This window comes from Nannospalax galili, unplaced genomic scaffold, assembly GCF_000622305.1.
Source record: "Nannospalax galili isolate Female #2095 unplaced genomic scaffold, S.galili_v1.0 scaffold370, whole genome shotgun sequence".
Classification (NCBI taxonomy): Eukaryota; Metazoa; Chordata; class Mammalia; order Rodentia; family Spalacidae; genus Nannospalax; species Nannospalax galili.
The window spans coordinates 93,562-110,116 of NW_008329335.1; the positions used below are offsets into that span (position 1 = coordinate 93,562).

The following is a 16,555-nucleotide window of genomic DNA, read 5'->3' on the forward strand; positions in this document are numbered from 1 at the left end:
GAATGTAACTTGGATAACTGAAAATGCTGATTTGATTTCAAGAGGTAAATAGGTATTTTTGGTTTTGAGGCTTTGTAATTTTAAGTCTGCAATCAAAATCAAGTATTCATAGTGATACAGTGATAAGGAAGAAATAAAGTCTTTTTAGTAGTTTCAAGCTTTGCAATTCAAATTGCATGTTTGCCTGAATACATGCTTAATTTTTTTTCTTTAAAATTATCCATGGAGCTGGGCGTGGTGGTGCACGCCTGTAGTCCCAGCACTTGGGAGGCAGGAAAGCTGGGCTACAGGGAGACCCTGGACAAAAAATATATATATATATTATATATCCATGGAAAAATGGGAGTTGTCATAAAATTTAAGAAAGAACAAGACTTAGGACAGAGGAAACTAAAGGAAGTAGCGAAGGTTCGTCAGAAGGACACTGACCAGTAATCCAGATGGACATTGGGTGCCACTTACAAAGAAAACACTGAGGGCTAACAGATTACAACAGAGCAGTTACTTAGGAACCAGACGTGTGCACCCCTCTAACTCAACTTTTTAATGGGACGATTATACATGAGAACTATCCCTAACTCTACTACTTTTGTGAACCGACTCCACAATATGCTTACATCATGACCATGAGCTGACAATAGTCCTGACCTTCCTTCCCCACACTGGCCCGCCTGGACTAAGTACACTCCTTTTACCTCATCGAAGTGTTTAGCTTTGACCAGCTGCTGTGACCTACATGTAGAAAATGCTGAGTTCTTAAGAAGAATTTATAAAACCCCACTTCTTGTGGCCATTAGTTTGCAATCAATACATCATTCAACCTATCCTATATCCCTGCCTGGCTCCTCTGACTCAGGTAAGCCCTACCCAGCACAAAACTCCCTCAGGACTTTGTCCTTTGGCTTCCTCAGCAGAGGTGCTTATAAAACGCCCAGAGAAGAAGCCAGACTATACTCTAGGATATTTAAAAAAAAAAAAAAAGGGGGCAAAGATAAGTGTTCTACAGAAAATTTTGTCTAACAAGTGTCATTTGAAATACATGTGATAATTCTGAACTGTCAATTAGCTACTTGATCCATGACTATAGATAACAGGAATGTAAACTCCTTAGTAAAGTCAGGATCCTATCTCTGTATTTTCTATAGCATCTCATATTTCTAGCATAGTATCGAACTCAAGCTACTCATTACGTGTAAGTGTTCTGTGATTCATTTTACAAAATAAAAGATTTCAACATTGTACTTTAGTTTTTAATTTTGATTAAAAATGTTTTTATTATGTGTAGACATGTGTCTGTGTGGGTATGTGCACGTAAGCACAGGTGTCCACAGAAGCCAAAGGTATGGAGCTGGAGTTACAGGTGGTTATGAGCTGCTTGTTCAATGTATTTGCTAGGAACTGAACTTGGGTCCTCTGCAAGAGCAGTGTGTGTTCTTAACTCTTGAACCATCTCTCCAGTTCTTTGCTTTATTTTTAAAACAATTTTTAAAATATTACTTGTAATTTAAACTATGTGCTGCTGGTATTTGACATGCATTCTGAAGCTTGTCAGAAAAAAACAGGTCAAGTAGGTGATAGGCAGAGCTCTTTCTAGTATCTGTTATAGTGCTCCTTATCCATGGTTATTCTTTTATGGCTCAACTTCTCAGGGTCAACTATAGTTTAAAATAAATGGAAAATTCCATAATAATTCATCAATTTTGTCATGTGCTGAGTACATGATGATATCTCATGCCATTCCACACCAGAGAGGCTTGAATCATCCCTTTGCCTAGAGTGTCCACTGTGCACTGCCCATGCTACCTAATCCTTAAAGTCCCTCAGCCATCCTCTCAGTCATCAGATCAAACTGGATGGCACAGTGCTGCAGTGTTTGGTTCAAGCACCTGATGCAGGGGCCTAGTGTTACTGGCAATGCCTGTGTCACTGCTCTTCATCTTCACCTTAGGTGAGCATTACATCATGTCACTCTTGTAAGAAGGCTAGGCACATATTGAGGATGAGATATTTTGAGAAACCACATTCACATAACTTTTAGTATATTGTCATAATTATTTCATTAGTTATAAATACATTAATATGACTAATTTATAAGTTAAACTTTATCAAAGGTATGACCATAGAAGAAAAATGCTACATGGGGTTTCTTTTTATTTTCCTACCTGCAGTGTCAAGCATTCACTGGGGATCTTGGATGTGTCCTCAGAGACTAAGTGGGCCTATGTGTAAGACTGATTACAGATCAGTAGGGGTTTTAAGTACCCAGCTTAGAGGAAAAAGGAGGTATTCAGTAGATTTAAACTATTAACATCTTTCAAAATGTTTGCGTTATCGGATACTTCAGCTTATGTAAGAAATATTTTAGTTTAGAGAGATTGAATATTTGAGCTCTGAAAAGGAAAGTAATAAGCTGGATGGAAGTGGTGGTGAAAAACTGCAATCCCAGCGTTCAGGAGCATGAGGCAGAAGGGCTGCAAGCTTGAGGCAGCCTGAGCTGGGTTATAAACAAAATCCTTCATAGGGAAAAAAAAATCATAAGGGAGTGAAACAGCCTGAAATTGAAACTGAAATTAGTTTGAATGAATAAAATACCTATTTTCTTTATTGAATTTTTGTGTATTTTATACAGAAAATCGTCTTTATACCCCTTTTCCCTTTAGTACCCTCCTACAGCCCCCCACTGGAGTTCATACCTTCTGTCACTTAAGGCCTATCATGTAAAGTTAGTGTCCCCAGATATCTTCAGTGCAAGTTCATCCACTGGGATCTAGTCAATCTATCTAGAGTCCCTCCCTTTAAGATCAGCTCATGCTCATCCAGAAAATACCAATTTTTTAAAAAGGCAAGAACTCCTTTAAACATGTGGCATCTTTATGAATTGCTTTGATATTCAAATTATTCAATCACTTTAAAAAAAATCAAAAGAAGTACAGAAGTACAAGTTTTCAATTAATCAGTATAATATGTGAAATGCAGTAATACTGAATAAAATTGATGTGAATGGTAGGCATATTTTTGTCAGAGAAAAGAGCATCTCTGATCTAAAAAGCTTGAGAACAGAAGAGTTTCAGATTTTGTTTCTTCTATTTTGCATATGTATGACGAAATACCTTGGGAATGAGACATACATTTAAACAAGAAATCAATTTTTATCTCACGTATTTATATCCACCCGCAAGCCTGAAGTCAGTTTTATGTACTATTTTCGGATAGCTGCCACATAAGGTCAGGGGTAGGGTTTTCACTTCTGGTGTCCTGCCATTTCCAGATTTCAAATGTCTGGATTAAAGATGCTTAACTTGTATTACAAAAAGGCATCTTAAACCCTCTTACTGAAAAGTTGGGAGTTTATCATGCCATATTTTACTGCTTTCAGAGCAGCAATCTTTTTTGGCAGCCAGAGTTCCAAAGTTACATAATTGGAGTTTCTGAGCATCAAGCACCAGAAGAGGGAAGGAAGGGTCGTGAACCAGAGAGAATAGGGCCAGGAAAGCTTTGCTACCACACTTAGCTGTCAAAACTGGGATGAGCTATGGGATATCTCAAGCTCATTTCACTTGGCCACTTGTAAAAGCACTGTAAACCACTTGTGTCTTTTAGAAAAATGGTCTTTGTTTTTGGCTCTCAAAACTTCACGCACCTTTCACTTGCACATCTCAATCCTTCAAACTGTGGACAGTTTTCTGCCCTTCTTTCTCTATTGCTCTCTAACTGCAATTTACTTAATTTCCCACTGCTAGACATTTAGATTAGCTCTACTTTTTAACTATTAGGTCCAAAGTAGAGCATAAATAAAAGATCCCTGAACAAAACATCACAAATATCCTTTAAGTTAAATTGTTTCCATATTCATAATGCATATATAAGATGCATATATAAGATAAATTCTAAAAATGTGATTATTGAGTCAAATAATCACTGCCTGCCTCTGCCTCCCATTAAGGTTTGCTATTATCCTGCAAATATGTAGAGAATTTTATATAGTTTTATTTGTCTCTGGTTTTACTGAGACTGTGTTATGTTACTAAGCAAAAAAGGGACTTCACACCTGCAATTAAAGTTATTAATCAGCTGACCTTCAGATGGGAGATTAGCTAGGCAAGCCCAACTTTGTCAGGTGAGCCCGCAAGCATGTTTTCTCTGGCTTGTGGTGGAAGAGAAAGTTAGAGATAGAGCACCAGAAGGATTTGGCCCGCTGCTGCAGCTTTGAAGATGAAGGAACCATGTATAAGGAGAAAAGTGCTGCCTCCATGCCCTAAGAATGATCTCTGGCTGACAGCCAGCAAGCAAACAGGTAACTTGCTCCTACAACTTCAAGAAACTAAACTCTGCCAAAAAACGGAATGCGCTTGGAAGCTGATTCTTCCCTAGAGACACCAGATAAGAGCCCAGCATTGCCAATAGCTCAACTTTGAGCTTGCCCAGTCTGAAAAAGCACTTATGCTCTTATCCCAAACCACTAAATAGTAAACAGGTGCTATTTTAACTAAAATGATTTTGACAGTGGTAGGCAGCAATAGAACTAATATTAATGTCAAATTTTGTGTGTGTGTGGCGGGGGCATGGCTCAGCAGTTAAGAGCACTGGTTTTTCTTACAGAGGACCTGAGTTCAATTCCCAGCACCCACATGATGGCTAACAACTGTCCGTAACTCCAGTTCCAGAGGATCTGATGTCCTCTTCTGACCTCTGCAGGCACTGAATGACTTACATACATGCAGGCCTACTCATACATGTAAAACAATATTTTTTAAATGTTAAATGTTTTTGTTCACTCCCTTAATTATAATAAGTCAAGTGATATTATATAGATTTTCTCAAACTTATGAAGTTATATAATCATATATTAAGTAGTAAGGGTTTCATATTTATACAAAATTACTGTTTTTCATAAATATGGAGTTAAGTGTACAAGTGACACCAAAGATTATTATGGTGAAATGAAATATCTGATTTTCTTATGAATTAGAAAAGATTTGACAATTAAAAGGGACAAAAGATACACATAATGCAAGTGTAGGGATCAGATACATGATTCACAATAGAAAAGGCAGCTTGGGACTTACTGAAGCACTTACCTTGTCATTAAGTCTAGAGAAGTCAGTGTATCTTCTGAAAACTACCCAGCTTTCTTCTGGGTTTTTCTTTACTAGTATTTTATATACCTAGAGAGGAGGACAGAAGAGAAAATAGAGATGAACATTTTTTAATAAATTTTTTATAACTATGCAATTTTTAAACACTATTTATTATTTTAAATGTATGAGCGTCTTGCCTGCATGTATAAAAGTGTACCACATGCATGCAATGGTCTGTAGAGGCCAGAAGAGGGAGTCTGATCCTCTGGAACTGGAGTTATGGACAGTTGTTAGCCTCCATGTGGGTGCTGGGAATTGAACCCGGGTCCTCTGGAAGAACACCAAGTGTTCTTAACCACTAAGCCATTTCTCCAGCCCCCAAACTATGCAATTTTTATGTAATATCAAACCCCATAGATAATCAATGGAGACACCAAAACAATTTTTCAAAGTATGACTAAGACAAAGTGCCTTTTCTGTGCATGCTGAGAATGAATAAATTAGCTCCAAAAATGTTTTGTCAATATAGCCTATTCTCAATAAAAGAACAGTTAGATGTAGTAAAAAGTCCCATACAAATAAATTATTTTAAGCTTAATATCTATAAAGCTGAGTTTTCAAATGAGTTCAATATTTTTTTAATCTTCTTGGCTGAAACATAAGCATGAAATCTTTTTAAAATTGTCCATATTAGAAAAGTTTATACTTCTGTAATTATGTACAATTGTCTTAGATATTGAACAGAAAATTTTGGTTGAAGCAATTCAACATATAAAAAGAATATTTTAAGAAACAGATTCTACTTTTTAAAAATATAGAACTGTTATTTATGATAGAATCTCAAGAGAAACATCTCATAGGCATTCTCAGTACAGGATTCTCTCTCTAACAGAGGTACTCCACACCTGTTGAACAATGAAATTACTTAATAAAAATAGTGTGTTTCTGTGAGACAGTGCTGCTCCACAGACAAGCCAGCATATAAGGCTGTGGACCATCCTTGCCATTGATTTTTCTTTTTCCTTTCTTAAATTAAATTTAAAAAAATACTTTTTTAAAAAAAACCCAGGTGTGGTGGTGCACTTCTTTAATCCCAGCACTCAGGAGGCAAAGGCAGGCAAATCTCTGTGAGATTGAGGCCAGCCTAGTCTACATAGTGAGTTCCAGGCCAACTGTGGCTATTGGGAGATCCTGTCTCAAAAAGACCAAAACAAAACAAAAAAACCCAAATCCACTTTATGTGTAGCAATACAATTTCCATATTAAGTAATACTATAATACATTTAATATAGTTTTAGACAGAAGAAAAAAGGGAAGCATTTCAGGTTATAAAACAAATGTAACAAACAAAAAAAAAATCACTTTTTCTAGGTGGGTCAATGCAAAAAAATATATTCAGTGGTTAGTCATGTCTAATTTTTATTGCACTAATGGTCAATTGAACTAAAAAGAAATAAATTCAAAGTTTAAGCGATCAGAGAAACCAAGGTTCGAAGAACAAAGAAATGAAAGGAACCTACTTAGGGAAAAAAAAAAAAAAAACTTGCAAATCTAAGGCTTCCAAGTTGTATCTCTAATTCTGATTTCTTCACCAAACTCAACACGTACCACATACATCTGTATCTATCTCACATACATTTATACATACTACATACATAGTCCTCCATCCATTCTAATATCTATCGGGCATCTTAAGTCTAGCAATTCCTGATTTTCCTCTTGAAATCCTGCATCTTACTGAAGGACTCACAATCTCACTGTAAGTTGGAAGCTTCTAAGGTTAACTTTGACTTCTTTTGCCCACATTCTACTTCCAAATAATTAGGAAAAACTGTTGGCTCTACCCACAAAATGGATTCAGAATCTGGTAACTTCTTCAGACATTCTCTATCACCGGCAACTACACCATTATCATGTCCCTAGGCCACTCCAATAACCTAACTGCTTCCTGCTTCTACTTTTCTCCAAACACGTGGCCATAATTCCTGCCAAAGCAAGCCGTTAAAAGAATTTTCAGATCATGACTCTTTTAAAAGCCTTTTCAAAGGTTTGTAACATACATGATAGTCTAACACACTGTAGTGAGCCCTGTTGTGTGTCTCATTTCTCTGCTGTCTAGTTTCCTACCGGTCTCCACCTTGCTTACAGACACAAAAGGCTTTGCAGTTGTCCACCTATGTGGAAAGCTCTTTACTGAGAGCTTACTCCCTATTACTATAAAGCTTTTCTGTGAGGCCATGACTGACAATTTAATTCCAACCTTATTTTGCGGGGAGCATCTGTCTTTCCTTTTTATATTCATCTTTAAAGCTTTATCATGTGACATACCAGCAATCTTTTATTTACTTCATCATTCAGGTTGTTAGATCATTGTTACTAGAAACAGTGCCTGGCATATAAATTAAAAAAAAAAAAAAAAAAAAAAAACACACACACACACACACACTACTATAGAGGAAAACTAAAAAGACTATCTTTGCCTTAAGTTTGGCTACAAATTTGCATTTTCATATATTACCTGTCTCAATTTGAGCTGTTATAAAATATTATAAACTGAATAGGTTATGAATAGGACAGTTATTTCTCAGTTTTAGAGGATTAGAAGTCCAACATCAAGATTCTATTAGACTTAGTGCCTTGTGAAGTCCCACTGCCTGGCGTATAGATGGTGCCTTATAGCTGTGTGCTGGGGCAGAAACAAAAGAAACAACAAGGTGGTTCTCTGGGCCCCTTTTATAAAGCTAGTAGTTCTATTCAAAAGGACTCTGCTCCCAGGACCTAATCACCTTCCATAGACCCTCTTTCTTTGTTAAAATATTATTACATTTACTTTTTAATTTTGTGTGTGTGTGTGTGTGTGTGTGTGTGTGTGTGTGTGTACATCTGTGGGCATGCCTGTGCCACAATGCATGTGTAGAGCTCAGACAACATTTGGGAGTCAGCTCTCTCCTTCTACCATGCAGGTCTGGGGGAGTGAACTCAGGTTTTCAAGACTTGGTGGCAAATAGCTATACTTCCTAAGCCATCTTGCCAGCCCATGCCCTACCTTTTAATGGCATCATTTTAGGAGTAAGCCTTCAACATATGACTGTGTGTGGACAAACATTTGTACCCTAGCATAACCTTAGTGAGCACACATTCTTTTGTAAGGTAGACAAGTCAATGTAAAGAAATGAGCCATCAGATTATAATTTCTAGATTGCTCCCAAATGACAGTTCCATTCAGATTCTTATCCTATACCAGTGTCATGGTAACTTAACCTCTAAATACTATCTCTTCATAAATTATGCCAATATTTTTTTCTTGGAGGCCCTTTCCCCCAGGCATAAATTAACAGCAATGAACCACAGGTATAAACATAAAATATGCAAGAAAATCTGAGAAAGAAACTCTTTGAACTAATGTGATTTGGGTTAGTGATAAACACACCAAGGCAAATGTACAAAAATATCTGTTAAAATATAAAACTCAGTAATGAAAAAAATAGAAAACAAAAATATATAGATTTCATACAAGAGCATCAAAAAGTCATCTCCAGAAGACCTCTGCCCAGACAACTACAAAACAAAGACTTAAGTCAATGAATTCAGTTCATATGTCTGAAGATAACTATGAAGTTGAAAGTTCTCCCCAACTAACTTACAGATTTAACAAAATCCTAATACATAGGCCAAGGCAAATGTGAGAAACAACAAAGCTAGAATACTGAAAGTGTTGGGTATCAAGACTACTCTACTAATTAAGATATAGAACTGGTAAGATAGAAAAACGGAGCACAGAAGGACATCCACACTTCTGTGATTTGTGTCACAGGCAACACTGCAAATGAAGAGTGGTTTTGTAAAAGTTTGGAAAACTGAATTCACATTAAAATATACATGTCTTGGCCCATTCATCACAATATCAACAAAACCCCCAATTTTGGATGGTTTGCCGATATAAATGTGAAGGGGCTAATAAGCAAGCTCTTAGAAAACATGGGCAATATGTTGTATAACATTAAACATTATAAAAAAGCTGGTCAAGTGTAGTAGAGATGTCATAATCTGAGACATGAGAGGCAGAGGCAGAAGCAGAGAATGGTAAGCCTGACATCAGCTTGGGCTACATGGTGAGACCCCACCTCAAATTAATAATAATAATAATAATAATAAATAATGATAGTAAGAAATATTCTCTTGGTTTTCATATTATTGGTATTTTTGCATTGCCACTTGGGCATCTGGATGGATGTTTTTTGTTGGTTTTATGTGCACTAGGAAATTCTATTCTGCCTTTGTTTACTTGAATTTTGGTTCCATTTATATTGTTTATGTAGCCTGGATGCTTTTTGCTCAAGCGTGAAAAGTTAGTTGGTATGTGCTTCAGGTTCTTGCAGGGTAGTAGGCTGGTCTGGGTAGTTGGTGGATCAGAGTAGTAGGCAGGCCAGTCAGAGTAGCTGTCATGCCGGGCTGTGTTAGGCAGATCAGGAGTCCAGGGGAATGTGAGGGTGGGGACAGCTTGTGGACGGAATTAACAAACTATGCTAGAAGATTTACTTAGTCTGGGTTAGGAAGCTAGTCCAGCGATCTGAGGTGGATGCGCAGGAGTGGGCCTGGACCCAAGGCCAGCAGGGGGACAGTGCGGGGGTGGGTAGATTTGATATGTTCAGGCTGCAGGGGACTTTCTAATTTGGACACCAGTTGCTCAGGCATTAAGGTCAACAATCAACAAGCGGGACTTCATTAAGGTACAAAGCTTCTGCACAGCAAAAGAAACAATCAAGGAAGTGAAGAGGAACCCCAGTGAGTGGGAGAAAACAGAGGATTAATATCCAGAACATACAAAGAACTTAAAAAACAAAGAAATAAGAAAATAACCCAATAAAAAGATGAGCTATGGATCTGAACAGAGAGCTCTCAAAGGAAGGAATAAAAATGGCTAAGAAACATCTTTAAAAGTACTCAACATCTTCAGTAATTAGAGAAATGCAGATCAAAACCAGTTTAAGATTTCATCTTACCCCAGTCATACTGGCCAAGATCAAGAGAACAAAAGACATCACATGCTGGCGAGGATGTGGAGAAAGAGGAAAAGTCATTCACTGCTGGTGGGATTGCAAACTTGTGCAACCATTATGGAAAGCAGTGTGGAGAACTCTTAAGAAACTAAAAACGAATCTACCATATGATCCAGTTACACCACTCCTTGGCATATACCCAAAGGACTCATCCTATTGCAGAGATACTTGTACAACCATGTTTGTTACTGTCTTTTCATAATAACTAAGAGATGGAAGTAAGCTAAGTGCCCCCTAACTGATGAGTAGTTAACGAAAATGTGGTACATTTACACAATGGAGTTCTACTCAGCAGAAAGAAAACATGAAATTATAAAATTTTCAGGTAAATGGATGAACTAGAGACTGGTATACTATGTGAAATCACACAAACTCAGAAAAGCAAGCCATGTATATTCTCCTTCATTTGTGGATCATAGCACTAGTCCCTTACATGAGAGTATATATCCTGATGTAACAGCAGGAACCAGGAAAATGGAATGAAACAGAGATAAAGGGAAAGAAAGAATCCCAAAGAGGGGGATAATAGGGAACAGATGTTACCAGTGGGGAGGTTGGAAAAGTGGGCGTGTTCAACTGGGAGGGGAGGAGGGAGCGACATGCAGGGGACCATGGGAGTGGGGGGGAGGGAACTCAGGAGAGGGAGGTGGTGGGAGGCCAGGTGTTATGGTGGGAGAGAAAATGGGGGTGCTTGAACTAGGAAGGGATGTTGGATGGGGGAAGAGAGAAGAGATGAGTGGAGCTTGGGTAACTTGGGAAGCCAGAGGGAAATGTGTTGCCTCCTGAACACACTGAGAAATACACAAATGGTGTCTGAACATTAGTGCATGTGTATACCTGAGGGCTTGTACGGCAAGGAACACTGCCAGACAGGAGAGACACCCCTCCTTTGAGTTGATGGTCAGAGTAGTCTAAGAGACTCCCCAAATAACACAGGCTATTGCTGGAGCCCTTGGTTATCTCCCAGAACTTGAAGGTAAGACCTTACTGCTGAAGACGGGGTATACTTCAGGACTTGGAGCAATGGAGCTGGAACTAACCTAGAAGCCTTCTCCCTGAAGACTAGCTCTTGTAATTCTAGAGGATCCTTTGCAAGCTGCTAAGGGAGAAAAACCAATCAATAGTCTAATCCAGCTCTAAAGCTTAATAATCTCAATGACTGGCACAGCAAACACTACCTCTATTGGTACAGTAGTGGCACTGCTATCTGGGGCCAGGGGTGGAGTGGGTAATCAACAGCTATCTAATTGGACTTGGAGCCCTCTTAATAGAAGGGAACTCATGGGTGTCACTGTAATTATAGCCCAAAATACATGCCTGGAGAGGCCATAGATCCTAGAGAAAAACCGTATCTCTGGACAAATGAAATTTCTTACCATATGCTAAATATGGATCCTTATGTTTACAGACAAGAGTACTGTATACCACTCATCAAAGAAACTTCTTCCACAACTGGTCACACACAGAGAATATGCATCTGAGAGATAGATGCCCATCCCTAGGTGACGTATCTACAATGAAGTCTCTACATCTAAGGCTAAAGGAACATATTGGAACAGGGGGTAGAGAGAAGATTAGTGCATCCCTCAGCTCTCACTAGCGAAGTTTCCTTATACAACAGAGTGTGATACACACAGAAGGCCACAACTGGCCAAGTTTTAGAAAATAACAGACTGTAGAGTGTGTGTCCCTGGATAGGAATCCTATATTAAACTTACCCACCCATGGCTCAGGGACCACTGCCAAGGAGTGGGTGGAAAGATTTTAAGAGCCAGGGTTGGTCCATGAACATAGGGAAACAGAGGCTTTCAGGCCACTGGAGTTTGCTCATGTGAATCTGTGGCAATGGTGGTGACATGTATAAGACCTATGCTAACTCAGTCAGACAAGGGCCCAGTGTAGAGTGAGGAAAATGGGTGACAGGCTGGCCCTAGCCTGGGAACTATTGGCAACTGATTACTGCTGGGTTGACGGACAGTAGATCTTCCTTAAGAGCTTCAGGGAGGCTGACTGGACTCCAGTGGTTAAACTTGCACTGAAGGACATATGGGTACAAATGCTTGACCAGATAGAACTTAATACGTAGGATAGAATGCATGCGGTCCGGTGGGGGGCAAGTATGGGGGAGGGGATCTAAATTCGATTAAGAACTATTGTATGAAATGCACAAAAACCCAATAAAACATATTAAAAATATTCTAATATTTAAAAAAGGAAATAGAAATGAATCCTAAAATAAATTTTCAAGTTTTTTTTTGGTAACTTTTTTTTTTTTTTTTTTTTTGTTTTTTTGGAGCCGGGCTCCCCCTGGGCCCCCAGCTGCCCTGAACCCCCTTAGGAAGCCCGGTTTGGCTTTAACCCCAAAGAGACCCCCCTGCCTCTGCCTCCTGAGTGCTGGGATTAAAGGCGTGCGCCACAGTAAGTCTAAGATTTTACAAGAGAATATCCAAATAGCCCCAAAAGTTTTGAATTCTTTGTTACTAAGAAAATTCAAAGCCACAACATGAAATTCTATACAAACCAGAAAACACAAAATAAAAGATGGCAACACAGCTACATGTTGGGGAGTTATAGAGTGGGTGGAAACTACACCTACTGCAGAGCAGAGCGTAGGCTAATCCACTGCTCATTAGTTCTCTCGTAAACTAGCCAGTAATTTTACTCCTAAGTAGACAACAGAAATGTGTACATATGTTTAACTAAGGGACAAGTCCTACAATGTTCACAGCACTAGTATCTGAAAAAATGAATATACCAGTAATCAACAAGGACTACCCACGATTTATACAAGATTAAGGGTGACTTACAAGAATAATGCTGAAGAAAAGAAACTGGACTGCAAAGAGTACATATTCAATAATCTCATTTATATCAAGTACATAAAGAGGCAAAATTAATCCAGGTTATCAGAAAAGTACTGGGTGAGTGGGTACTGACTGGCATGGACCTTGGGGGTTGCTTGCTAGCAAAGTTTGTTTTTCTTCATCTAAGTGCTAGTTTCACAGGTATGTCTGGCTAGTGAAAGGAAATTCATTTAGGTAAAATAGAAGTTTAGTATAGCATGACAGAATTTACTTGTGTAAAACTACTGACTTGTTTGATCAGGAGTTAGAAGTACAGGCTTACCTTAACCATCACTAGTTTAGGTACACAGGTAAGCCAATCTTTCACTTTTTATTGGTGTGCAGAGGTCAATACTTACAGTAAATTTGGCTCTTTCTTCCATAACTTCATAACCCAGTATTGTAGGGGTGGATGGTCTCTCCTCCCAGTTCACTGTTTCAGCACTGTGTTCTTCAGTGTCTCTTGCTCTAGTAGAATACTCAATGGAGGAATCTGTTCCTGTAAATTTAGTCCTGATGAGAGGACTGCTGCAGACAGATGAAGTACTATTTGCCTGATCCTGAACATTCGTCTGCTTAAAATTACCCAGAGCTGAGTCTTCTGGCTGGCCTTTGGATGAGTTTGAGCTTGTTGAGATACTGCCAAAAGAAGAACTTCTTTGATTTCTGTTGGTGGAAAAACTGGAAGCAGAGTTTCCTATTGGTACAGGAACTGGGACATAAGGAGTTGCCATCTTCTTTTGCCTTGGCAACAAACCTTGTACACCTTGAGTCCACTTAGAGAAAAACTAATCTGCGATTCATTATTTTCTTTTAGGAATTCACTATCTAAAAATGAGAAGGACACATTATAAAGATTAGTCTTCACTCTGGAATGTAATCCAAAAGAAAACATAACACTTTTTAATTTGCAACACTCAGCACTTATGAAACATATTTTTAACCCTTCCTCAATCTCAGCTCTCTCCAAAGACTCATGTTTGCAACGTAAAGAGAATAAATTTATTCTATATTAATTTTATTGACCCTTAGAGTACATATTATTCTTTACTGTTGTTTGGTTTTGTCTTTTTGAGACAGGGTCTCCAGTAGCCCCAGCTGGCTTTGAACTCACTATGTAGAGCAGGCTGGTCTCAATCTTAATCCACCCACCTCTGCCTCCTGAGTGCTGGAATTAAAGGTGTACACCATCACTGGCAATGTTAAAGTGTTATTCTTTTTTTCCCCGTCTTGTTTCTCTTATTTTTGCCATGCTTATTTTAATTTTAACCTAAGTTGATCCCAATCCGTGCGCACACATCTCACCAAAAAGGTAAGAGAGTGACAAGTAAAGACTCTCTTGATATTTTATGGTCCTGATAGTACTATACAAAATACTGGTAAAAATGAGGTCATTCAAGTTGCCTTTTTATTTAGTGAAACTCTAAGGACTTACACAGCATAATACAGTTAATCAGAAGCTACACGGTGTGTGGCAAATGCTCTTTTACTTTGGTAGAGCCTTGCAAATGCCATGCAGTATTCTACTGTAGAGCTATATCTGCCCCCCAACACTCAGACCCTTTAAAATTTTATTAATTTTCAAGACAGGGTCTCACCAACTTACCAAGGCTGGCTTTAAACGCAGGCTTTGAACTTTCAAACTTCCTGAAGCAGCTTCTTTCTGGAGTAGCTGAGATCACACACCTGCACCATCAGACTCACAACAATTGCACTAAAAGTAACATTTTATAAAATTTAGGCTCAAATATATTTGAAAAGTAAACTTAAGTTAATGAAAAAAAAAACAACGGATATTAAACATCCATTCAACGAGATTTAAATTATCAAAAATGTTTCGCAGTTTCCAGATCATTATTCTCAATAACCTCTCCTCCAAAAAACTGGTATATTTGCGGCATAATAATTTTGTAATACAAAGAAATAATGTTTTGCCGTTAAGTAATAAACTCAAAAGAAAATTTAAGTACAGACTATGAGAAACGACTGGACTACACATAGCAACAAGAGATCTGCCAGCATAACTTCATTTCACAATTTTACTGGTGAGAAAGGCAGCAAGCTGTCTCCTGGACTCAGACGCTGAAACAGGATTTTTAACCGGGCTCGTGGCTCTGGGCAACCTTCCCTAATACATTAGAGACTGAAGAAACCTGAGCTGTTGATTCACCCCCTGGGTTTCCCACCAAAATAATAACAGAGCGTGCATCTTGGTTCTGAAAGCCAGTGGACTGGCATGACCCTCGCCAACCTTCACCCGAGGCCCGCAGGAGGCGACCTAGGTATGCACACTAAGTATGCGCGGGGACTGGCGCGGGCGGGAGCTGCCCCGGCGTGGGGAAGGAGTGTCCTTGCCCCGGGATGCTCCAAGGCTACCCCAGTCCTGGGCTGGGGAGGTGGGGGACCTGGAGGTGGCGGAACGCAGGCCCAGGAGCCCCTCGCAGGGAGCGGAATGGTCTGCACGCGGACTGTGACCCTCGGCCTCCGCCCTGGCGCCGCCGGACCTCCCGTGCGACTCCAGCCTGGGGCGGTGTCCCGATATGCGCGGTGCTGGCACCCACCACCGGGCGACGGCAGGTGTCACGGCCCCGCAGCCCTGGACAGTGACCCCGCCAAGACCTACCTCCGCGCCACCCTCAATTCGGCTCTGCGGCGACGCACGTCGGCTGCTCCGGGGTAGCAGCAGATCGCCTCCTCCCCGGGCACCCGGATGCCTCATGTGACTCTCCGCCCCAAAGCAGATGCTCCCGGTCTCCACCTCGGCACCCTACTAAGTTCCCAGGAGGAGGAGGGAGGGGATGGCCTGGAACGCAACTGCAGGAAGTGACGTCACACCACGGCGCTGCCCCCGGAAGAGCAGGTTACAGTGTTCAGTCCCTAGCTCTGCTGTAGAAGGAATAACTCTAATACTGTGACAGGAACTAGAAATTATTTTATGATCTTTATTACTGAAAATTAATTTCTGAGAAATAGGGTTAATTTGACCAGCAGTTGTCCAGAAGACTTCAATTCCCAGGAGGCACTGTGGGCAGCATGGACCTGGGCTCGGGCTTTGCATCATGGGACTTGTAGTTATTACTAGTTTGAGTTGTTAATGGGTTATGGATCAGTTTCCAAAAATAGCAGCTATTTAAGGGATGAAAATTGATCTGAAGAATGGGTAGATAGATCACTATATTATTATTCCATGTAACTTAGGACTTCTAGTTGGTAGATTCCTGAAATTCCTTAGTAATTTATTCCCAATAATAAACATACTAGGCAGCTTATATTTGCTCATAAGAAAACCTATAGTGTTACAGGAGTGCTATTATTTTGTGGTAAAACATCAATATTTAGATCTGTATACAGGGTCATTCATCATTAGAATTATACAATTTGATTTAAAAACCAGCTATGATTTTTAAGGCTTTGAAGCAGTACAAGAATGGGAAAAATTGATAGTGATGATTCCAAAATGCAGACTATAGGATCTGTAGACAATTACAGTTTTGGATGGAGAAATACTGCCTTTTCAGTATGAATGAAACATAAAATAGAATTATATGAAAATGGAATTAAATTATAGGTAGCG

The 16,555-nt window shown here is 39.4% G+C and overlaps 1 protein-coding gene across 1 annotated transcript in view; it reads right to left on the reverse strand.

The window, feature by feature from the left end:
* The window catches only part of Snx16 (sorting nexin 16), a 38,031-nt gene extending 22,250 nt beyond the window's left edge, over window positions 1-15,781 (reverse strand). Inside the window, exons 1-4 of the mRNA XM_008836781.3 lie at window positions 15,605-15,781; window positions 14,588-14,695; window positions 13,341-13,809; window positions 5,079-5,165 (exon numbers count right to left, since the gene is read on the reverse strand). Coding sequence (XP_008835003.1) covers window positions 5,079-5,165; window positions 13,341-13,715 — 462 coding nt within the window. The 5' untranslated portion in view covers window positions 13,716-13,809; window positions 14,588-14,695; window positions 15,605-15,781. The remainder of the gene's footprint in view (window positions 1-5,078; window positions 5,166-13,340; window positions 13,810-14,587; window positions 14,696-15,604) is intronic.
* Window positions 15,782-16,555: the final 774 nt, after the last annotated feature.